The 26,267-nt window shown below is 38.2% G+C and overlaps 1 protein-coding gene across 2 annotated transcripts in view; it reads left to right on the plus strand.

Annotated features, from left to right (window-relative positions):
• The first annotated feature begins 9,415 nt into the window (after window positions 1-9,415).
• Window positions 9,416-26,267, plus strand: part of spock1 (SPARC (osteonectin), cwcv and kazal like domains proteoglycan 1) — a 182,659-nt gene continuing 165,807 nt past the window's right edge. For both annotated transcript variants that reach the window (XM_028460389.1, XM_028460390.1), the window contains exons 1-2: window positions 9,416-9,558; window positions 9,946-10,087. In XM_028460389.1, the coding sequence (XP_028316190.1) occupies window positions 9,545-9,558; window positions 9,946-10,087 (156 nt within the window). In that variant the 5' untranslated portion in view covers window positions 9,416-9,544. The remainder of the gene's footprint in view (window positions 9,559-9,945; window positions 10,088-26,267) is intronic.

Consider the following 26,267-nt stretch of genomic DNA (forward strand, 5'->3'; position numbering starts at 1 on the left):
ATGCCCACTTTATAGTAGAAAATCTCCAAAGAACAATCTATACCAAGCTAACCATCCACTCAATACTCACTATTCCTCTCTATTCCCAATTATCTGAAATCCAATCTACTCACCATAGATTGCAAAGTCGACAGGTGCAATTGTTTATAGGAGAGGCGGAGCCAAAAGTGCTGTAAGAAATCACCAAAACTTTACAAACCATCATTCTCAGCCAACAGCAAAAATTGATTGTAATAGCTGGCTTTCAACCCTCAGGGGGCATTCGCTCTGACATTTCTGTAACAAAACAATTCTAAATCTGAAATCCTTGACTAAATTGTCAAGAGTTGGACTTGGAACAAGCACACTACTTTGTACGTTTTCAGCAGAAAATTTTCGCTTTGGAGTTTAGTTACTCTTTAAGAAAACGTGGAAAAAGGGCAACATAGTTTATAGTTTTTTGCTTTTTCCAGAGATGCTGACATTGCAAAGTTAGCCACTGAGCAACACTGAATTTTTTCTGGTATCTTACCAAAATAAAAGCATTTACAGGAAGCACACATTTACAATAATAATAATAATAATAATAATAATAATAATAATAATAATAATAATAATAACACATCAATTTTAAAATGTACTCAAATTCCTAGGAGTATATAATATAAACAAATGTCCAGTGCAAAATCATTTTGCATGCTTTCACATGATCAAATAAGTATAGTTAGCCCTAACAAAAATCATGTTAATTATTATCGCATCATTTTCTATACAAACATTTAATAATGATTCACAACAGTAGGTCTCACTAGCGTGCACCGTTGTACCTTTCTTCACCTTGGACAGCTCCGATTCCTGCACATTTCACGTGCATTGGTCTTGGAAGCTTTGTGATTCAACAAAGCCTTGGCATATAATCCATTTTCATTCATCTATTTCTTCATCCAGCTTCAGTCACTGCTTCTTTCACATTTTTTTTTTATCTGCTTACATAAAAAGGAAATGAAACCCATCTTAGCCACAACAGGGATATCCAGGACTAACACACCAACTGCCTCACAAACAGATACACACACACACATTTTTTTTTTTAAATGTGCAAATGTCAAAGGAAGTTTACCTCACGAATACAAGAACAAAGTTTGACTTTGATGATATTATGTCAATATATAACTTGTGAAGATACACCTGCAAACATTAGGTAAAGAAATCAAACCCCTGACATCCAATTAATGGATTCTTAGTTGAGAGCACCTTGACAATACTTTATATGAGCTTGTTTATCTTCAAATTGAAATGCCACAGTTTGACTCTCCACCAGCAGCTTTATTTCATTTAAATGGTTTTGTGGCTTTATCTGTAATTGGGTGCTGCCCTGTTATGATTTTACTGCTGTATAAAAATGTTAAAAGGGAAAGGGAAACCAAGATAAGTTCACCTTCAGGTAATGTCCACATGTTTAATTAAGTCCTTCTAGTGTTTTTTTTTTTTTTTTTTTGGGTTTTTTTTTTAGTGTTTAATTGAACATTTAGAACAAACTTGCTTTTAATATCAAAAGAAAACAAGATTTGCTTTACTACTATTGTCATTATAATTTTTTTCTGCTGTCATTTTCTTTTTAAAAATATATCCCCTGAAAATGAAGTCGTTTTCATCATAGCAGAGTGATGGGTTGTCTCTAGAAGAGCCAAATGTCTATAGTGAATATAGTCGTATTATTGCTTATGCAATAAATGTTTCTGTAAATAGATCGAGCATTTCAACAACATATTTGTTTTGCAGCTACAAACAGGCCCGATGAAGCGCTTATTATGAGAGCTGAAGGACAAATAAAACATCTACTAAGATGCTGAGACATTGAAATTCTTTATCCTTTTTGCTGGAGCACTTCATGCCCATTGATCCCTGCGTTAATTCCATTATAGAGCATCAGATGTGTGATTGGATTTATAACTGCCTTCAGGAACACTGAGCAGAGATGTCAGTTGTTGCTTGATGGAAGCGCAATGGCTTTGCAGCAGTTTGCAGTTTGCATGACAGGCCAGGCCCAGGCACCAATCATCACAGTGGCTAATGTAGTTTATGATGGTACAATCTCAGGCACATGGACTGAGCTTTTCTCAGGAGTTGCTCAAGTGAAACTATAGTTTGCCTGCTTTTGTTTTAGACAAAAAGCTCATTAAGAAACCGTCCATCAAACCTGCTGCTCTTTCAAACATCTCCTGCTCATCTTTCTTACTTGTCTCTGTCACGTACAAACTATTTCAATTTTAATTTGTCATTCATTCTGTCCTAGTCTTGTTCTTTTGGTGTTTATTAGGTGTAAGACATTAAAATTAGCTTTCTTCTGCGAAAGTGAATTTGAAACATCGATTACATACATCTCATCACCCACCACTGATTGGGCTGTGCCTGCTCTCTGGGGGGTGGGGCCATAGACATCATATACGTAGACGCCTCATCGAGCGCTGTTTAGTGTTTATTTATTTTTTAATTATCTTCATATTTAACATGTATTCTTTTTAGGTAACTATTTAGGTAAAAAAAAATGATATTCAGGTGTAAGGATATCTAAACATGCAGTGGATTTTATTTATTTAGTGATACAAAATGCACTGCCTAAATTTTTCTAGGGGGCCAAATTGCTTAGCGCCCACCAGTGAGGAATGACATTTCTCTAAATATTTCTTCACAACATTAATTTACTGGAAGAGAAAAACAATAATTATCGATCATTTCTTGTCAAAAAAAATTATTTCCCAACTGGTTATAAGTAAACCAACATTGCGTCTGCTTTGATTACACTTAACCCAGATAGTCGAATCCACTCGAGCTCAAAATGTAGCGCCTTATATGGCGCTTTCCATAGCTCTTTACATTGCATTATTCTTTCAATCGACACACAGTGGCTACATGATATCAAAGATTTTGTGCGATAGAAAATAATTCACACAGTGATTTCTCAGAGCAAATTATATTATCTGACATTGTAAGGTCTAGATGAGTGTGAAAACACTAAACTGAAGAGTATGAATCTAATTAAGTATTAAAGGAGAACACTTTTTTACACTTGCTCTCAAAACCCTCTCCAACTATAAACAGATTTCCTCCAAGTTTTTGGACACAACTCCAATCTACATACAGTATCTATTTACATGCACTGCATATAAATGTCTTGTGAAAGTTACTAAATGATATGCTCAAATGTCTTATGATCATTCAGCTTATGAGCTGCTTATTGGACTTTCTAATTCAGTCAGCCCAATAGTACTAAACATTTAGTTTGTCATTAATAGTCGAAACATATTAGATGCTGCAGTGCAGTGAATGCAATGTAATGGCACAAAGGTGTGATTTAGTAATCAGCATTGTTATTTAATAACATTTATTATATATAATAAATACGTTAATTGAATGATATGACTTTGTTTTACCAGTAATTATTAGTTCCATCATACTGAAGACAATTGATATTTTCCTTGATGGCCACTCAGTTGCATTTGCCGTTTCATCAGCAGCTTCAGCAACATCAGTGATCGAAGCCCCCAGTTTGCATAACAACATAGAAAGATTCTTCTGTATTCATTAAATGATCTTTGAAATGCTGAAAGATGGGTACCAGTCAATCACTTGCACAATGTACCTGTCGGCTGATGCCACATACTTTCCAACTTTGTAGTCCAAAATGTTTGACTTATTTGCGCCTCAAAAACACACTTATGATTGCAATCAATTTTATACTTATTGTTTACATTTATTTTCAAGCGTACTGAGGATAATAAGGTCAGTTTACTTCTCCTCAGATGAGGCAGAGGACAGCTTCAAAAGGCCCTATGCAGTTCCCAAGACCGCCTATTGCCAGAAACGGGGACTCTGGGCATACTTATATACTTACTCTGTGTATGACCTTTTCAACTCAATAGGATATAAAAACAATCTGGGCCTGTATTTACACAACATCCTAAGGCTAAACGTAGTTTTTAGTGACATCATTCTAAGAAAATTTTAACAATTCCTCAAATTCTAAGATTTTTCTTAGAATTTTCCATTGGTAAGATAAAAGTAATTCATAAAGCGTTGTATGACTTAGGAGGAGTGAGGAGGACTTTTAAGCAACCTAAGAGTGTCTTTAACAGACAAGATGATAGAAAGACAGAGAAGAAGGAGATAGGGCGACCGTGGCTCAGGTGGTAGTGGGTTGTCTTCTGATCGGTAGGTTGGAGGTTCGATCCCAGTACCTGACCATGTGTCGAAGTGTCCTTGGGAAAGACACTGAACTCTAAATTGCTCCTAGTGGTCGACTAGCGCCTTGCATGGCAGTCCTGTCCCACTGGTGTGTGAATGTGAGAGTGATTGGGTGAATGAGCTGATATGTAAATGCTTTGAGACTGCTTCAGTGTGGTGATAAAGCGCTATATAAAATCTAGTCCATTTTACCATTTACCATGTTTTCCATATGTTTACAGTGATTTAATAATACGCTACCAGCTTGATCGTGCAGGTGTATTTCTTTGTGGTTGACCTCATCAGGGATGAGCTAACATTTCACACAATAATGGCTGAGATAAAGCTCATGACAATGCAACAGTGTAGCAGTGATGACTTGTGTCTTATACGACATACCCTCTGTCAGCAGAGTGCTCATCAGACCATAAGGCGCTTTCAAAGCCTCAGATTGTTGTGCAATTTGTTTGCTTGTTCGCTCACTCATTGACCAACAAACAGGCATCATTGGACATTGCGAGTTTCCCTGGCGCTGTTGATGTTATAGATCAGTGGTTCCCAAACAGGGTACGTGTACCCCTAGGGATACTTGAACACATTACAGGGGGTACTTAGAAACATTGATGAATCTCTTTCCAACATGCTGAGTCATTTTTAAGCCTATTTCAGACACTGTACATGCTCATCCAACAGCTTTTCCATCTGTTGACAATAAATGGCATTAATGGAATAAACAATATTTTGGCCTTATTATCCTACTATTATGTTATGCACATTACTAAAAATAGAGGTAAATATATTCTCTGATATACAATAATTGTAATGCACAAAATTGATATGTAGTGTGCATTAAACGTACAGGTTGACAATTTCAAGCTGTAGGAGATTTCAGAGGCCAACGTGTTAATAACATGTAAATAAAACAAGAAAGGTTACTAAATTGGAGTAACAAAGGGGTTCTCCTAATCTGAAGAGAGGCCTTGGGGGTACATGAGACAAAAAAGGTTGGGAAACACTGTTATAGATGGCACTCACATCCACATAACTGTACCATTACAATATAAGGCTGTTTATGTCAACAGACAGTGATCCTATAGCATCAATTTTGAGATTGAAATTTTGTTTTCAATGCGGCCCCTAGCCAAAAACAAACCACATATTCTGACTCAAGGGAATAAAATGCATTCCCTGGTGCCACATTTTCCATGAAATGAGCACTTTTATACACCGCGATTTGGATTTTCGTATCTAGCGGGCGCAGTTTTGACTTTTACGCTTTTCAATGATACCTCGTTTGGCCAGATCCAAGCATCTGTCACACTGCTCTCTCCCATTGAAACAGTACACGGAGGCGGCGCCCTTGCTGCGCATGGGCGTGGTTCCAGCGCCTCTAACTGACACGCCCCCAGCATCTCAGAGCAGAGAGAAGTGCTTGTTTTTCCATGATTTTGAGACCTAATTTTATATACTTGGCAATTCTTTTCATCTTTCAAATTTGGCTCAGTGTTCAATGACACATGTTTCTGTGGTGTGAAAAACTCATAACACAAATTTATTTCTGCTTTACACAGACTTTAACCGTTATCGAAAAGTACAAGTAGCCAGTCATCTTTTAAGTTCTAGAAAACTTTGACTTTTGAGTTCTGTTAACTTATTTGGGTTGACTGTGCAGAATCAGACTATTGATCCCTGTTGGGAAATTCCTGTTATATAAAGCAAAGACATGATTGTTTCTGTACTTGCTTTTATTTGTATCTGTCAGTACCTGCTTTTCTCTGTTAACTGTTTTGTTTACAACAAATGTACACCATATGCTTAATATATTCATGATACAATAAAACATAATTGTTGTGGAACTCAAAATGTTTACTGTACTGTTAATAGTCTATGCATATTTGATCAATAGTAACATAAAATACAGTATAACACAATAAACCAAAGTATATCAATAGGCGTAAGTCTTTCTGATAGTTTTCTACTGGCTTGTTTACGACAACAGTTAACGGTATAATAAAATCCTGAAATTATGGTTTTTAGTTTTAGTGTGTCACCTCATGATTTTAAGTGGTCCCATCTGGCCACCCCTATGAAAAATTTCTGGAGGCGCCACTGCCAGCTGGATGCCATGTTAGGGGACAGTGCTTATCCATGCAGACCTTGACTTTTAACACATACCTCCATCCAGACCCAGGACTACAACTAAATAACAACAGGTAATGTAAATAATTTGGAATTAAAGTGACATTAAAGATCAGTTAAATGTCTCACTAAAACCATTTACAGTCATCTACGATTATTTACAATTTACAGTTTTCAGTGCAACTGTGCTGGTTTTTTTTTTTTTATGTATGTGCATAGGGTCCATAAGAAAACACAGGCAGTGGTTGAGCTGGGTAGTGGACAGCTGAAGTGGAGGTTCCACATTTCGCACGTAAAAGTGATGCTGTCTCTGGGAAAGGTCTGCAAAATAATATTTTCCTGTACAGTACTCCACAACTTCTGTAAAGGCCAGACAAATTCAAGAACCTCCCGAGGATGACCAGGACAGCAGTGATGACGCTGATGATGGAAATGTTCATCTTCAATTTTGCTTTTACAAGCAATCCTTACAGTGCTCCATTTACACAGTTGCACATTAGGTAATTTCCAATTAATGTAATGGTGGCTGTATTGAACCAACATATGTGTTAAAGTAACGATACAAGATGCATCGTTTCCATTTATCAGCCAATTTGCTTTTCAAACTTTTTCGTGCTGTTTGAGGATATCCATCTCAGCCTCCTACTTCTTCTTCTTCAGCAGGGATGGTGTTGGTGAGAAATCAGGAACAATAGCTGTCTCAGGCTGAACGTGGGCCCTTGATGTGGAAGGCCCCAGTTCCTCTGATGGCTCAGAGCTGCAGGAAAGAGGAAATATTCATGAGCCATATTTATTATTATTGCTTTGTTTCATTTCTTTTCATGCATTTCACATGGCAATATAATAAATCATTAATAGAAGCTATGCTATATAGGTTGTGGCCTCCTACTGTAAAACTTTTTTTTTTCTTGATATTGTGTCTGTTGAAAAACCATTTGACTTCCCTTTGATACAGTTCTGGGTGGTGAATGAATGAGCTATTAATAATAATAATAATAATAATATAGTGTCTGCCACCTGGGACAGCTGTTTAGCTGGCGATTTCAAATTTCAAATTTATTTATTGGAGGATATGCCCCTTGAGATGGTCCTCAACTTACATAAAATGACAGATACAGCAGAGCAGACAATACAAAAATTCAATATTTCAAACATAATAAATACAACAAAATATAAATAGACACACACACATACACACCCACACACACACAGTATACATTTAACAGTTGCTCAAAACAGTAAATATTTTATACAAAAATAAATAAGTAATAATAGTGATATCATTAATAGTAGCTATCTAATGATAGAAAAAACATTCATTAGATTAAATGAATAAAAAAGGTTTTGGTTACATAGCCTATAATCAAAAACACTGACAGATATTCTGGAGATGGAGGATAAGAGCATTTTTAAACAGAGACACAGAGGTTAGAGAGCGGATTGATAATGGGAGAATGTTCCAGATCTACTGCCTAACCAGTTAAATGAACATGTACAATTCTAATACATTCATACAATTATCAATATCAAAGCAGCCATAGCTTAGATGGTAGCTAACAACTTTCACCTGTTTGAGAAGAACTTTTCTTGTGTTGCAATCACGGCACATTAATTTGTTGGGCAATGCGCTCCCAGATCTGCCTCTTCCATTGTGCCGTGATCCTGGAACCCAATTTCCCTCCTCCACAAAATGTGCCAGCTGCAGGCTCTTCTGTCCAGTCTATTTTATTTGTTGTTTTGGTCATTCAGACAAATCAAACTGCTTTTTTAAGAGCGCCAGCAATCACAGGAATTGGTCACAGCTGCGCCTGCATTCAGCATTAATAGAAAATACATGTGTTAAATTAAAGAAAGTGTTTATTTGTACGGTTGCCGTACGGACAACCCCCCCCCCCCCCCGCTGCTATTGGTACGTTTACCAAAGTACAAGTACATAGCGTCTTAGGGTTAGGTTTAGGGTAAGGATAGGTTATAACCTAATATTGTAACAATTTTTAGGGTTAGGTTTAGGGTAAGGTTTAGTCTCAGCCATGTGACCTAAACTGGCCAATGACTGACCTATCGCGTGACCTAAACCCCATTTTATTTCCAGGAGACCCCACATGGGGTCACAATCCCATGGTTGAAAAACACTGCACTAACCACTACCATGCGTCCCGTTGTAGAAATAATTTAATTTGAAATAGATTTTTTTGTGTGTCAAATTTGCATTGGCAAAACTTGCTCTAAATTTAAGCCACACCCAGTCAGGCATTCCACAGCACACGCAGAGACAGACAGGGATACGCATGCGGTGTGTTTGTACATAAACACATAGCTTGATGAACCTGATTTGGAGCTGTCAATCAATGCTCATTGAGGACTATGTAAGGAGGAAAACTAGTCCTTTTTTTATAGGCGGGGCTAACAGTAACAGTTAGTGATGCAGATGGTCCACATAATCTGTCTCGGCCAATAGCATAATTCCATTGGTTCAAGCGGCGTTCAACCCTAGGGTATGACTCTGACATTTTACAACTGAATACGCAAAATCAAAATTATTAATTAATTATTAAAATTGGACTAGTATCAATCAACAAATACACATGTATTCAGCAGAAGAAAAAAAAAAGTGGGTTTGGGGTTTAGTTACTTTTAGCAATAACCAACATCTAATTCAGCCACCTGCATGTCCCACACAATGAGAACCATAACATGGAGAGCAGTGACTCTACAAGGGGCTGATTTTATGCTTAATCTGGTTTAATTAACATCATTATGGTCAGGTGCGGTGCGTTATGGTTGAGAGTGCGCGACAAAGAAGTGTGACTGCTTTGTGAAATGTGTGATTACACACCTGGACACCATGAGAGAGAGAGAGAGAGAGAGAGAGAGAGGGGGGGGGGGGGGGGGGGGGGGGGGGGGGGGGGGGGGGGGGGGGGGGGGGGGGGGGAGAGAGAAGAGAGAGAGGAGAGAGAGAGAGAGAGAGAGAGAGAGAGAGAGAGAGAGAGGGGGAGAGGGAGAGAGAGAGAGAGAGGAGGAGGAGAAGGAGGAGGTGTCTGTTGGTGACAGAGAGGAGGAGGAGGAGGCTGATGGTGTGCTCTCTCTCTCTCTCTCCGCTCTCATTCGCTGACAACCCTCGGTGCTGTCGGATACAACCGGAGCTCCCGGGGCCGCGGACTTATAATTCACCCTGGGAAATAAGAGTCGTAACCGCACACTGATGACGTGCTCCAGGTAGGTGTTTTTAGTCGGTTCTGACTTTATTTTGTGTCCAATTCCATAATTAGAGCCAATTTTCGGACTTTTTGCATCCGTGCTTCTGGAGACAGGAGCCCAAACAAAGCTCCGTGCTTGGAGCCGTTTATTGTGTTTCCAATCGGTGAAGGAGGGGAAAGAGTCGCTCCATTCGCCGCTGTGACAACTTTCCAATGTTTTTAATCCGATTAGGAGAAGGATGAGCGTTTCGGTGAAAATGATGAGTTCCCTGTGCAGGGTTTCCTCTGACTCTGTCGTGCTTTCACACACGTGTGCTCACTTTAACCTGATCTTTGCAGCATCCTCTGCTCTCCTGGATCAGTGTTTCTGACTCGCCTTTTAACCTCTGTGCTCTCTCTGCTCCAGCACTCAGAGGATGCTCTTCTTCCTGCTGCCCACCGTGGTTCTACTGCTGAGCAAAGACACTGCAGTCTCTGCCAATAACGAGAAATGGCTGGGCTCTGTGGCTCAGTACAACAAGGACAGACCATGGAACAGATTCAGAGATGTGAGTAGAAGGATACTGCATCTCTGTGTGTGTGTGTGTGTGTGTGTGGTACCTGTCAAGTTTTGGATTTGAAAATATGGGAAATTTTCCCACCACCCCAACCAAGCTCCAGTATTCCTTTTATTTTAAGACAGGTGAAGAGTGCTGATGCTTTCTACTCAAGTAGAAGTACTGTTACTTGTTTGAAATTGCACTCAAGTACAAGTAAGTTATACATTAAATACTCAAGTACAAGTAAGTCATACACAAAATACTCAAAATACTCACCCACCCCCCCACATTTATTTTTTAGTAACAAATCTTGCCACGGTTCCCTTGCATACAGTAAAGAAAGGGTCTAGACTAGAGATATCTGTTAAACGTATAGTTAAACGCCATAGTCCTTACGACTATTTATTTATATATATATATATATATATATATATGTATCTTAACATATTTAACACGGCAAATTCCACCTTTAAAATACTTATCTGACAAAAATAAACATTTTAGGGTATTTCCTTGGTTAGGGTTAGGGATGGGGCAAAAATAAAAGGGTTAGCTGGGCTGCTAATAATAAATAATAAATGTGAGCTAAAATACAATTGACGGAAGTTTAAGTCACGTGACCTAAACTGGCCAATGAGGGGCGCTGTGTATGCATAGAGCGCCAACAGTAAACATCTCATGTGAAAACTTAAAAAGGAAGAGACTAAACAATTTGAACTTATTTATTTTATTATAAAATAAAAGGTTTGTCAAAATGTACAAATATTTTTCAAATAACTACATAGATGAACTCTAAAACATAGAAAATAACCTCCATTTAATGCTGTTTTGGCGCCGTGCATTACATTTAATCTGATTGGTCGGCTATGATGTGATGTATTGGATTGTTATCTGGTCATTTCATTTTGTGTAGTTTTACAATGTCCATTGGTCATTTTAAAACAAACACATAATTTACTCAGTAATGGTTGAGTGTAGAAATGTAACAAATTACTTTACTTCTCTGAAAAACATTTTTTTTTAAGTACAAGTACATTTACTGAGTTAGAAATATACTAAAAAAAAAAGTACAAGCACCCATAGAAGCAACTCAATTACAGTAATGTGAGTACTTGTAATCCGTTACTTTCACCTCTGATTAGAATGTGGTACGCCTACCTTTGTTGACGTTGAAATGCTGTGAACATTCCTACATTATAATACAGCCTTAATAAAAAACATATTTTCTCATAATTTCTCATGCTCACTCATGTGGTTCTCTGGTATTCACTAATGATTTATTATACAGATTTGTTGCAGACTTTACATCCTTTAACACTTTTTTTGGAAGGAGTGTGTATTTGTGGGGCTTGTGCTTGATGGATTTTTCATGGTGACTTACATCGTTCCTTCCCCCGTGGGAGACGCTAAAATCTCAGTTACTAATTTTGCAGAACACATCACTGTGCCCCATCCTGCTGCTCTTTAGGAAGGTAAACTCTCTGTCCCATTTTTCACGGTATTTACACGAGTTCTTTGTTTGTTTTCACCGGAACGTCTTCTTACATCCATCCTCTCTCTTCTTAGTTGTTTACGGGTTTATTCCTGCTGCTGGCACTAATCTAATCTATTTTGCGAGAACTGCCACCCAGGCCACTTCAGGTACCAGTTCTCGCGAGGCGAGTGACAGTGTTCAGTTTAGAGAGGCAGAGGAATGTTTTTATTTATTTGTCTTTTAATTAACATTACATTATAATACATGGTATTTATGGGAGAATACTAATATGGGAGGATGGTGGGAAAGAGGGGTAAAATACAGTAGTTTCCCAGCGAAAACCGGAGATTTGACAGACATTGTGTATGTGCGTGTCTCGATTGTTGGCAATTTATCATCATGTCCAGCTCTCAAACCAATAACAAACTGCTTCAAACATCAATGATATGCATTTATGTTTGTGGCACAGCATTTATATCCCTTTAATAGCTGGGTTTCAGTCTCGTGATTACGATGACACGTGAAGGGGGTGCGACTTCAGATGGAAGGCAGTATGTAAAAATGGAAAATAGGTTGCAGAGCGTCCGTATTGTACTGATTTAAATCCAGTTTCAAAACAAAGATGCAAACACTTTAATGAACAAATATGTTGGGCGTGACCCGTATCAAATGAAGTTGAGTTCTGGACATAATCTAAAGAGTTGCCGACTATTGAGGCTGTTGATATCACAAACTGTCTGGTCCTTCAGACATCATACTACACCAAACAGCAGATGAAAGCCTATATATGGAGGCATGTAACTTTTTTGTGAGTGGGTGGATCCACAACCTCGGCTCCACAATGATTATCGTTTGGTCTTCGCCAAGGTGAGTGTTTGTTCTTGTATTATTTTAAGTGTTAACATGCTAGCAGCTAGCAGTAATGGCTATAATGTAAACAAACATGCAAAGCCTGACAGTCAAGGATACAAGAGGTTTGTTTGTCACATACTGTATATACTACTACTACTACTGAATAGTAGGGATGCAACGATTCACTCAACTCCTGATATGATTCGATTCACGGTACTGGGTTCACGATACTGGGTTCACGATATGATTCTCTCATTATTTATTTTACAAAATGGGACTGTAGACAAATGATGACTGAAAATTATTCCTTCTACTGTACTATTTTCCTTTTATTTTTCATTGTCAAAAGAATCCCTTGATAAACTATTCAAAACAACACAGTTTACCTAAAAATAAATCCTGAATGAAATAAATAAAGTAATAATACAAATGAAGAAGAAGCCTATTAATTTAAATTCTGGTTCTATAGTAAACAATGCAAAACTGCATAATAGTTCCTTTTTTTAAAAGTGCAACTGAAAATGTATTTTGTGCCTTAACAATTGGCAACAACCAGTCATTGTACTGTATTTACATCAGATATTTGTTTGGACCAGCAGAGGGCGCAGGTAACCCAGTGGTCGGTTGGCATGCAGATATTCTTGCAGTGAAGAAGAGATGCTACGCTAGCAGACAGAGCTAATAGAAAAACGTGAGTTTTACAGATTCACGTAATATTACAGATATTCTTTCGGTGCTAAAGAGGTAAGGAATCAGGCAGTAGTAGTAGGCACTTCCGCCTGCCGCCTACGCTTCTGAACAAGAGAAGGATAAATAGATTGCGCCCTCTGCAGTTTAAAAAAAGTACTGTGATTCAATTTGCAGAGTATCGATATCAACCGTGATACCCATGAATCGATTTTTAACTGCCTTACGATTAATTGTTACATCCCTACTGAATATTACTTTGTCATGTAGTGAAATAGCATTTGAGTGTTCAGCTTTTACTGTACACAGTGTGCAGCAGGGGTTAAAGAAAGGAGCACTGTCAGGGGCCGAGGGTCAAAGTAGGAAACACACCAAAAGCAATTCAAGTTTAAGGTATCTTATTGAGTGCAATGTGTGACAGAGTGAGCCACAAATCAGCTTCACATCCAAAGCCTGATGGAAGAAGATGAAACAAACTGTCAGGGTCTGTATAGTCTCATATTGTAAGTACACAACATGTGTCAGAATGGAAACTCTTGTCTTTGCCCTTTCCAAAAGTCCAAACTCTCAAAACAGAGACAAACCTGTCAAGGCCAAGATAAAGTCTTTGTGCTGTGATGAATTGTATTTTGAAATAATGAATCTCTCTGAGTTGACTCCTTTGTAATCCTGTGCAAAAACAAAGATGCAAAGACGGTGCTATAAGGATTTGTCAGCATGTGGTATTTTAACGAAAGTGTCTATTGGTACGGTTACTGTACGGACAACCCCCGGTGCTATTGGTACGGTTACTGAATGTAGCGTCTTTGGGTTAGGATTAAGGTTATGGGTTAAGGTTAGGATTTAGAGTTGGGGTTCGAGTTAGGTTTAGTGTAAGGTTTAGTCTTAGTCACGCGACCTAAACTGGCCAATGACTGACCTATCACGTGACCTAACCTGGCTAAATAGGGGCGCTGCGTACGATTAGAATGTCGGTATATTGATACGGCAACCGTACGGATAGCCACTGCCTATTTAAACACAATTATTTAGCCTCAGTCTCCTGTTGACTAAAACTGCAATGCGTAACGTACAGTAGGACTACGCTTGTTTCAACATACTGTTGAAAAATTGCATTTTGATATTATAAAATTGGGCTGTGTTCAGTGTGCTGGCTTTTCTAGTTTGTTATGCATTTTTTTGGGAAGAATATCATGATAACATGTATGATTTTAATTTTATACTAAAATTAATTGTCAGTCTCTGTTTTTACTTTCTGTTTGCAAAGCTGCACTTTTTGCACTTTAAATAGAAAAAAATAAATGGCATATTTTGTTATTGTTTATTTTATTTCTTATATTCACTTGAGTTGAAAAGGTCATACCCAGAATACTGTATATGTAAGAATGCCAGTCACTTTTTTTTTTTTTTTGTTATCGTGAGCCCATTATTGTATATGTGAACTTTGTATATGGTCCCACCCCAAGTATCGCATTTACCTGATGGTAAACCTTAATCATGGCAAATATTTATGAAATAATGAATACTAATATATATGGAAGCCCGTTTCCGCCACTCAAAAAAAAATTAAAAATCACCAAGGAAAGTCATAATTATGAGCTAGAAAGTCATAATTATGAGTTAGAAAGTCATAATTATGAGAAAGAAAGTCATAATTATGAGTTAGTAAGGTCATAATTATGAGATAAGAAGTCATAATTATGAGTTAGTAAAGTATCTTTATGTTATGACTTTCTATCTCATAATTATGACTTTCTAACTCATAATTATGACTTTGTTTCTCATAAGTATGACTTTCCTTGGTGATTATTATTTTTTTTTTAGTGGCGGAAACGGGCTTCCATATCCATGCTATTTCTCATTAAAGTTATTGAGGTTATTTATTTTTTTTCCCGCGCGGGAGCATGTCACGCGCACACAGGAAGCCCTCCCTCTCGTGCTGTGACCTCCTCACTTTAAGGCTTTTATTTAGCCAAAAAATAGTCAATAATGAACAAATAAATAAGGCCAAAGTAAAAAAATGTTAGAAGGAACAAACTGAACTCCCACTGAACATGACACAACCCAACAGACCTCCCAAATGACACACAGGGGGAATATTTAAGCTGGCTGATCAGACCAAACATGAAGGGGTGACTAGACTGACACATTACAGACATAATTAGATACACACATTGTTAAGTAAATTAGCTAAATCTAAATGATAAGCAAATAAGATTTACAAGTAAATTACATCGACAAATATTAATATTAGCAAATTATGTATAAACTGTAAATAATATCAACTTAAATTGACATCCCAGATCTCCCTTCTTGGGCCTTGGCCTGCCATGTTTCAGGCCATAGGGGTGGAGCCTGGAAGTTACACCCTGGAGCTGAATGAGTGACAGGTCTCCAGTGTGTGGGCGGGGTCAGCCGTCACAAGCACATATTAGATTACCGGTCACTTAATAATTATTACTTAGTAAACGAACATTTAATGACAACCTAATGCTATATAAACACAGCCACAAAAACCAAGTTAGCTCGCTAGCAGGTTCTCAAGCTACTTCACTTCCTGCCCTCCATCTGAATTTTGCTCTCTCACGATGCAGCAATGTGACGTCACCTGAAAGTAACCTATTGGATTCAGTTTTCTGATGAGTATTTGCGAACGTGATTTTATTGAAAAGATAATTAATAAATCAAAGTTCATGTACATTTTAAAGTCTGTTGATGAGACATTGTTTCAAAGTAAAGTTATAAAAACAATTACTCTGAAAGGATGCTGTCCTGCTAATATAAGGGGGTAGTTTGTGATGCTACGTAGTTTGATTTGAATTCAGATGGCTTGAAGTACTTGTGAATTTAGTGTTGACTTTGCATATATTTTTGCAAAGTCATCAGTATATTTAGGTTTTTATTTTGATATATGATATGGGACATGACTTAAAATATTTTTGGTTCTTTTCTCTTTATATGTTTGTTTTTACTTGTATTTTGTTATTTATATTTTCTTTTCTTTGATGAAAAGAACTTGATCAGTAGATGTAGTGAGGTAATCCTTAGCTTTTCCTTATTCTGACTCAGGTTTCTCTTATAGCTCATTTCATTTCATGTGGTATCGGCCTGACTGCAATGCTTAACCCGGTTGTGCTGTCAGGTGCTATTTTTAGAGCATAGCACTGTTAGCCTTAGTTACATCTTCCTTTGGGACTGAAGTGCGGCAAAGTCATCTGAACATGACACGTATAGAAAACAATTAATGGGACAGAGGGACCAGGGTGCTTGCTTTCTGGTCTGTGGCTATACTGCACAGCAATAGGAAAACGGATGATTCAGAGTAGACTCAAGACAGCTGACCAAACTCTCACCAAGGCAAGTCCAGGAGATTTGGGGCCTCATGTACAAAAGCTTTGACGTATGCACAATTTTGGGCATATGTCAAAGTCCACAGCAAAATCCTGGTGTTCAGAACCTGGAGTGGGCGTGGAAATGTGCGGTCTTTCACGTCAAGTCCTGAGGTGGCATACGTATGTTTCTACATAGTCATATTTGTCTGTTTGATGATCAGGAGACAGAAACACACATTAAGCCTGATGTGCGCAATCAGAACATCATATTTTGCGATTATTATTATTATTACGGGCGACCGTGGCTCAGGTGGTAGTGGGTCGTCTTCTGATCGAGAGGTTGGGGGTTCGATCCCAGTTCCTGACTATGTGTCGAAGTGTCCTTGGGCAAGACACTGAACCCTAAGTTGCTCCCAGTGGTCGATTAGCGCCTTGCATGGCAGTCCTGTCCCACTGGTGTGTGAATGTGAGAGTGAATGGGTGAATGAGCTGATATGTAAAGCGCTTTGAGACTGCTTCAGTGTGGTGATAAAGCACTATATAAAATCAAGTCCATTTACCATTTATTAGTAGTAGTAGTATAGCAATTTACGTATCTTCCTTAATCTGCTATTCACTTCTTTACACAAACACACAGTCAAGCATTCAGCGAACTGTGTCTATATTAATGTTTACATTAATTCTAGTGTCTTCACTGTTGAATCATCTTCGTGATCCATGTTGCTGTCAGTCTAAAATGTTTTAAAATCTCTTCTTTCTTGTGTTACTGGTGGTAAGAGCACAGATTTTTCTGATGACGCTGAGGAGAATCCTAGCACCGATCTCATTTCAATGTGATTTACATATTTAAATGTGGGCGTGAACAGGGAGGGGACATATGTGCACTCACATCCACACTGATTTAGATGTTCAAAAGAGAGGTGCGTGGATCCCGTCCTACGCACAGTTTTAAACGTCTGAATTTTTACAAGCATACGCCTGTCTCTTTTTTCACACCATTTTATCCGCAGGTCTTTGTGTGTCACATCAATCAGCATCCAATGTTATTTTTTGGTGTCTGTTTGGCCCTCGCTGGAGCCATCAGGTACCAAAAACATTATCTGGAACTTGATTGCAGGTATAAGAGCATTAGTGTCGTGAAAATGCATAATTTCACACAGATATTTAAGAAACTTTAAAGACGTGGCACCAAAGAAATCTACATTTCAGGTTGTGGAGGGTCGTCTTCTGATCAAGAGGTTGGGGGTTCGATCGCAGTACCTGACTGTGTCGAAGTGTCCTTGAGCAAGACACTGAACCCTAAGTTGCTCCCAATGGTCGACTAGCGCCTTGCATGGCAGTCCTGTCCCATTGGTGTGTGAATGTGAGCGTGATTGGGTGAATGAGTTGATATGTAAAGCGCTTTGGGACTGCTTCAGTGTGGTGATAAGGCGCTATATAAATCTAGTCCATTTAACATTTTGTAAAGTAAGCTTCTAATGTGTGGTTGTGCTCTACAAACACAGATGTAATTACTCAATCATTAACATTTTAATTCTTCATGTTGTCTGTATGGGATGCATTTTGGTGTGACAGCTTTGAAAGCTTTAATGAAGGTATGAATGAAAATGTATTGTGTACTTTTATTGAAAAGTATTTGGAAGTTGTTGCAGCCCTGTTGACATATCCCTACACAACACAACACAGCGTCGAGTGTTTTTACATCTATAGTACATTCTGTATCATATGGCTATTTCCATTTCTGGAAGGTCATTTTGTAAACACAGAATATTTGAGGCCCAAGTTGAGCACACTTTTGGTTTGTGACCTACCTGTCTTTGTTGAAATTATGCTGATGGTGCTTCGTACTTGCACCACGAACTGCCTACTGCATCGTCTACGTGCACTTTTCATGCTTTGTTGAATTGTATAGCAGAGAGACAGTAACAGGATGGCTGTTGCCGTTTGTTTGCTTTGGGCCTGCCTCTGTGTGTCACACAGCAATCTGCTGCAGGATTTAAAAATGGGTTAGGATATCTTACAAGCTGCGTTTAATAATTTACAAACATAAACCAAGGTTGAACATCCCAATGACATTGATGTATGCCACGTGTCCTGTGAGTAATTAGGACAGGTTTGTGTTTCTCCTTTGAGTGTTTGAGGGTTCAGCTACAGAATATGGAAATGCAGAACATCCCACGTTCAGTCAGGAGAGGAAGGTGCAGCTCATCATGACAAGATACTAACAACGATAAAAGAAAATCACTTTGTCCACTTTTGTCTCAATAGGCAGCCTATTGCTAAATGGATGAAAATGCACAGCATGCTCTTCTGCGAGATCATACACCATTGATCTCTGTAAGATATGTTATAGTCTGTGTGGTTTTTATTACTTTATTAGTTATAGTTAAATGATTAAACGATAGTTAGAATATGAAATTATCCATGATTAACTGTGTGTGTGCGTGTGTGTGTGTGTGTGTGTGTGTGTGTGTGTTTGCAAAACATATCCATTGTCCACCATAGCTGGTTTAAACTAGTTTGGGCCAGTGTGGGGATATGTGACCCACTGCAGGGACATATGAGCCTTTTTCTCCCCCAAAGTTTTCGTGTTACCATATATGGTATTAAGCCTGCACCCAGAGCGCTGTTGCACAGCCCTCTGGGTGTGGTCTATGTTTTCTATAATAAATACCTGGTTCTGAGGCATCACCATCAGAGCAATCCAACTTATATCGGACTTTTGTGTCTCTTTTTGTTGGGTTTTTCTCCGAGCTGCAGCTCGCACCTCTCTGCCTCTGGTCGCCTTTTAAGTCAGATAGTGTTTTTCTCCCTGAGTTGTGATTGCAACGGTCTTAACGTATTTAGACCCAACATTCACATTTTAGCAACGGTCTTAACGTATTTAGACCTAACAATCTCAGTGGTAGAGTGGGTTGTCCAGTAACTGAAGGGTTGGGGGTTCAAATCCTGCTCTGTCCAAGACATTGTGTCCTTGGGCAAGGCACCTTACCCACTTTGCCTCGCATGAATAAGTATGAATTGCGCATGAATGTTGGTGGTGGTCAGAGGGGCCGTAGGCACGAAATGGCAGCCACGCTTCTGTCAGGGCAGCTGTGGCTACATTGTAGCTGACCTCCACCGGTATGTGGTTTGAGTCTCAAGCCATTATTGATATTACCATTTTCAATTGTAATGTAAAAAAGAAAGAAGAGCTAACCCCCCAAAAAACAAAAAAAAAAAAAAAAAACACTTGTTGGACCTTAGAGTAAATACTCTTTTCTTTTTGTTGCCATCATATTGGTAAACGGTAAGGATTTTTTCAAAGTGCTGAATCTTTCAACGAAGGTCACAATTGGAAAACAAAAAAAAAAAAAGATTCCAATTTGTAAATCAGGTCCCGGAACACCGGCCGTGTGTTGTTCCGGCAGTAAGAGAGAGACAAAACACGGAATAAAACATTTTCATCTCTCTCTCTCTTTCTGAGTGACATGTTTCAGCACCACGGACAGCACAAAATCAACAGCTAATTTAGCCACTCATCAAAAAGGCCACTACACTTTCAGAAGACAAAAACCCACAAATACAAAATATTTACAAACTTTTATGCCCATAACATAAGGCCATAACTCCTCTACTGAATCAGCAGCACAGCAGAAAATAACAATATAACGTGTGCTTACCTTGTATTTATTCAAAACAGCCATGGAGAACTTTGTATCCTGATAACTTTTTTTACATATTTCACAGCCGAGGCCTGCCTTGTCTTTCATAAGCCAAGAGTAGCAGCTCATCTTGGCTTTGAACTGAGATAGTTCTGGATAGTTCCCCTCCCGTGTCCTGTATGTGTGAGGCAGGTTTTCCTGCCTGAGTATCTTTGCTACAGGTGCTGCTACTCACTACGCTAACTGCTGCTGTGCTGCTCTCCTCTGCTATTTACACCGAAACAACCTTTACCTCAGGCTTAGCTTCACTTATTGGCTTAAAAAACTCTTTAAATACAACTGGCTTTTTTAATAGCCATTTTATGCCGTCTTCCAAGCTGACAAGACACATTTTTTGCGAAAAATCACACTTTAGACGTAGCATGGGCGTGGCCTGACATGCCCCTCTGTTCCTCACTCACGCTCAGTTTTTACATTAAATTTTATGTGTACAATTACATTTTCTAGTGATTTCAATGCAATAAAAGACACAGCTGTTCAAATATAATACTTCAAAATTTAATCAAAACACCTAAAAGGAAATGAGGTGCTGGGGAAAAAAAAATAAAAAAAATTAGTTTCTGGATCCAATTAAATAGGTGCCCATCAAAATCTGAGAGGTGCTGGATCTTTCTCCGGCAGGATACGGCCCAAATTAGGCTCTGGCTATGAACCTCTGTGCATGTCCAGAGATGGCAAAAGTACTAGTCTTCATTACTTAAGTAAAAGTATAGATACTTGGATAAAAAATGACTCCGGTAAAACTAAAAGCATTGAAGTTGCACTTTTACTTGAGTAAAAGTACAAAAAGAACATGCTACTAAATGTACTTAAATAAAAAGTCAAACAAATGCTCAATAAAACACAAAGTAGCTTTGAGTTAAAATGTTTAAGAACTTCTAGAAAACTAGTACATGGAAATAAATGTAATCTGTTACCCTTTATGAACAACTGGATAATTTAGCACTCATTATAGATACAATTTGTAAATAAAATTGTTTTAAGAAGAAAAAAAAAGAGCAAATGCTCAATTAAACCCAGAGCAGCTTTGAGCTTAACATTTTTTAAAAACTTGAAAATGTTAACCGTAAAACTAAGGGACCTGCCTAACAGAAAAACGCTGAAACTACAAAAAAAATTGCATCTTTTTACGTTCTGAAGTCGTCTTTGAAGGTCTTAAAAGTAACAAGATCATTTTTAAAATGTAACTAGTAGAAAGCTCAGATATTTGCTTAAAAAATTAAGGAGTAAAAGTTAAAATTTGCTAATAAAAAATAAAAAATACTCAAGTAATGTACAGATACCAGAAAAAACGACTTTGTATTTCAATACTTGTCATCTACGTGCATGTCACATGGAGCCAGTGCAGAGATACAATAGATCTACATTATGCATTTGCTACCTGCTAACATCTTCTGTTAATTCAGTAAATTGACAGGAAACCTTTGGAGCTACCCTTCCCCAGGCATGGCTGCAGTTGGGATGTTACGGATAGTTTAGTCTTTTAGCCTAAGATCTACACTCTGAAGTGTGCATGTGTGTGATACCCACTCATTTTTCTAGAGCTATAAAATAATGTGTGTGTGTGTGCACACAATCTGCCCATCACAAAGATTTATCACAGTTTTCCTCCAGCTGTATTCCAGATCATTCAACGCTGTTTTCCTTCTCTTTTTTATTTTTTATGAAATTACCTTTTTTCTCGTTCTAGTCCAAATTACAACTCTGGTTTCCTTTCTCTCTGTGAGCTGTGAATGAATGAATGACTTAGTTGATCACAAATGAAAGAATTACTATTCTGGGGTGTGTCACTCATAGCCTAGCAACAGCATACATGCACATGACTGTGTAATGCTGGAAAAAACACCTGAGACAAATTCTTTGTTCTGAGGTTTAAATTTGCTTTGAACTTTGTATTTGTATTTTCTCATTATTTCCAAACTTTTTTTGATCTCAAAGTAACAGTCCAGGTCAACAGGAGAGTCCTCTTGTCTTTTGATTGGACGGTAAGAGGGAAGACCATTTTTGATCCTCTGAGGGCCAATCACCATCTCCACTTTTTATTTCCTGGGTGATCAATCCTGAGATCCCGCTTCTGACACCAAGTTATGCTAAATGTGCTAAACACTGCCGATTGTAGAAAACAAAGGTATTAAGTGAAAAACGGTTTTGCGTTTAAGGTGTTACTTCAATTTCTTACAGGGAAAAAGAAGAAAGCTTATTCATTTTGTTAAAATCTGCTGAAATGGCCAAAGAGGGATTCTCTCTTATTTAATGTTTACGCGCTGGATGTTACCTTGTAATACCTGCTGTGCTGCTGTTTTTTGCATATGGATCCATATGTAAGCGATAAACCAATCTCTGTGCCCATTAAGAGCAACTGTGACCACAAAAAGTTTTAGAACTAAACCATTAAATCAATACTACAGTTGCTGTGGTATGTCTATGCATGCACTGATAAGTATCCATCATAGTGACTTCAAATACGGACCAGTTCGATCACAAGTGGGCCACAGGTTTTTAGGCGAGTTATAAATTAGACATAAAGTATGGAAGGCATCCTCAATATCTTGGCAATAAGTGACAGATACTTAAATGTCCTTTGATTTTAAGGTTTTTTTTGGCCAATTGTTATTTAAAGGTAGGGTAGGTGATTTTCAAAAGCCAGCATGATTTTGAATGTAGCCTCCCTGTCATTTACCCCGTCTCACTCACATGCACGCGCACAGCTGCTGCAGAAGAGGAGCTCAGCTCATCGTATTGTGTAGAAACTTCGTTGTCTCATTCAGCAGTAAGTAAACAATAAACTTTACAAAAACTTTTTCAAAAACTCTGTTTTAACTTTGTCAACGGTGACACGCATTCAGTGTGAGCTTGTGCATGCGAGGGGTCGAGAACGAGCAGGAAGGTTTTTTTCCATTGGTCGAAGTTATTACAGATTTGCAGCTGCTACAGTTGACAGATTTTCTTCATTCCTTTTTCAGAGCACATAAGATTTTAATTTCTGTCAGGACATAAAGACAATTTTGACCAAAAACTTAAAAAGTGTATCTGGAGGAAATCGCCTATCCTAGCTTTAATTTGGAAAGATTTTGGGGAATAATTTGAGAAAAATCGCAGGATTTTGGAAAATTTTAGAGTTCTTTTAACAACAAATTACAACTTTATTATTTGGTAATTTACACATTGATTCATGTTGTTCTGTCCTTTACACTTTCTCCTTTGGGAAGAATCGGATTCTCTGAAGGGCCGGATTTGGCCCCCGTTCCTTGAGTTTGACACTTGTGATTTAGATATATCATATATACATAGTATGGAATGGTGTGCAAGTTTACTAATGGCCAATACATGAAACAGTTGTGTACGTCTCAAAGATGTAGCAATTCAGGTAATTAGAGCAACTCATGGAAGAATGTGTCTTGTTTGTACGGAGAAAGATGGTCAAAATTTTGAATATTAGCATTGCACTTGGCATTTAGGTTTAGTAATCTGTTGTTAAGATGTGGTCTAAACTGTATGTCACAGGAGTATCCATTAAACTTCATTATCTCAATGATTAGAAGGAGATTTGGTGTGTATGACTTGTTTTTTTGCCACTCAATCACTTCACCTCTTATTGCTTTTCTCTCAGTGAGTCATTGACTCAATTTTCCATTAATTCTCCTCCTTTCCTTTCATTTTCTCTTCAGTCTGTGGAGCAGCCAATGAGCCTGTGCCTCTTCAGCCATTGTCCCTCTGTACCTCCTCCTCTTCGTCTTTTTTTGCTTGACTCGACTGCTCTCCTCTGACTTCCATGTTTCACTCACCACCCCTGTTTATGAGCCACTTGCATAATACGAGTGTCCGTTTCTTGGCAAACAAGGTGGTGCAATACCCAGAAAGTTTTAGGTGTCTTGTCTTGCATTAAAGTCCACTTCTGTTCATAATAGACTGAAAGCGGATATTTTACGAAATCAATCAATGTTGTTACATTTTTTCTTTCAAATCTGTATCTTTCATTATTATTGTGTGGAACAAATGACACATTCTGTTCAAACTGAAAGTAAGAGGAGGTATGCTGGCTCAGTTTGTCTACCTTATCATAGTAGTGTAAATGGATCTCAATACTGTGTTTTGTCAAACAGCTCAGCCTTCTTCTGTGTGTGAGTGTCATTGAGATCACAACAAACCTATATACTCTTTAAAGGCGCACGGTGTATCTTTTGGCCACTAGGGGTGCTAGACCGGTAACTTTCACGTCAAGCGCCCCTAGTGGCTACAAGCGCCGCAGCACTGTCGCAAAAATCAACAAACAGTCAGTCGGGCCAGCCTCGCTTTGTCTTTTGATTGTGTATGTAGACAGTAGTTGACCTGTAACTTTGGCTCTAAGGGTTGGGGTGCGAAGCGGAGCTGGGCTTGCGCCGCGGCTGCATTCTATGGGCTGGAGTAATGGGCTGGAGGAGCAGCGCCACCACCACTCTCCTCTCCCCGCCACTCGGCCTTCCTTGCTGCAGTCATTGACCCCCTTCGCCAAGGGTCAGCGTGGGGGTCGGGGCGGACAGGCGACCCCGCACATGCCGGTTCGCACGTCCCCTTCAACCCCTGGCGAAGGAGGTTGAAGGGGATACATCATGGTACATCATGGACCGCTACTTGGTTAAGACCAGATAATCATCCAACAAAATGAACCAATCCAAGTTCCTCCGGCAGAACCACTCAAAGTTCCACAAACACGGGGACCTAGATGAACATGTAGCAACGATTATGAACTGGAAACTCAACCAACGCTAACTATGCTAAGCTAACCCACAGACTGGGCTCAGAGCTAACGCTAACCACTCCATATAAAGAATAGGCCAAATAAAAAGAACAAGTCTTACTTTCATAAAGCCACACAGAGCCATTGGTTTGTTTATGGTCAGATTTAACACTTGTATGAAAGGATAAAAGTGAAACATGTCATACGTTGTGTGAAATAAATATTAGCATAATATTAATGTCACTATGCATCTGTCCAAACTTGTGAAACACAATAATTTTTAATCATATTTCACATGTTCACAGACAAAGCTGGTCTCATTAGACTAATGTAACTATTGAGATTATTACACCTAAATATACTGAATGATTAAATCATCAGCTTGATCTGGTTTAATTATAGGAAATCAGAGAGTTATTCATCATTCATAACTTTATGTAACTCATAAGATGAATGAAACAAGATTCAACAACAGTAAAAACACTGATGGAGTTATTTGTGCTTTTTTTTTTTTTTAGAAAATAATTTCATTTTAAGTGAGGAAATAAATTTATTTAGTACAATAACACTAATAGAGTGATCGGCATGCACTGATTTTTAATGTGTTGATGTATTCAGATGTATTTGTGTTTGTAAGGAACCTGTTTACACTTTAAGTTGGGAATTGTTTTCATTATTTATAGTATTTTATTTATTGTGATGTTTATCGTTATCAATACCAGAAATGATTGTGATAATTTTTTTAGTTTATATCGCCCATCCCTACTCTTTAGGTCACAAAGTCCACAGAGTGCAACGTTGAATTGCATCCTAATCTTTTGTTTTGTTTTCCTTTTGTAAAAAGCAGGTGTTGTTTTTCCTGCCGGGTTACATTGGTTAGGGCCAGGATTTTTAGAAATGATGTTTTTATGTAAATATTCTGTAGCTGGGGGGAATTATTTACTTGTTTGTATTCAGCAGAGTTTAATTGTGCTTTCTTCCAACAGTCACCTCTTTTCAAAGCCTGCAGCAGTCTTGTTCTACGAATGACATGAAAGGATCTTCTCCAGAACAACAAGAGCTGGAGCATTGGTAGAAAAAGCAGCAAAAACTACAAAACATTTATGATCATTCAAAATGAGATGAGAAAATTAAGTTAAAATTAATCTTTGAATGGTTTTTTAAAGAACTTGACAGATGAGCCTCAAGCTAACACTGGTACAATGCAATATGCAAAGTATTGTTCGTTACCCTCTGAACACATAAATTAAATGGAAAACAAGACAAAACCAAGCACCAAATATCCTCTTTGCCAGATATTTGCAGTTATCTGGACGAGTGGTCCTGATCATGGAACCATGATTTTCACACTTTTAAGGCTTGGAAGGCATTTTGCTAACGCTTTACTTTAAGTTCTATACATAAGGCTAACATTACACTGTCG

The sequence above is a fragment of the Gouania willdenowi genome, chromosome 10, assembly GCF_900634775.1.
Source record: "Gouania willdenowi chromosome 10, fGouWil2.1, whole genome shotgun sequence".
NCBI lineage: Eukaryota > Metazoa > Chordata > Actinopteri > Blenniiformes > Gobiesocidae > Gouania > Gouania willdenowi.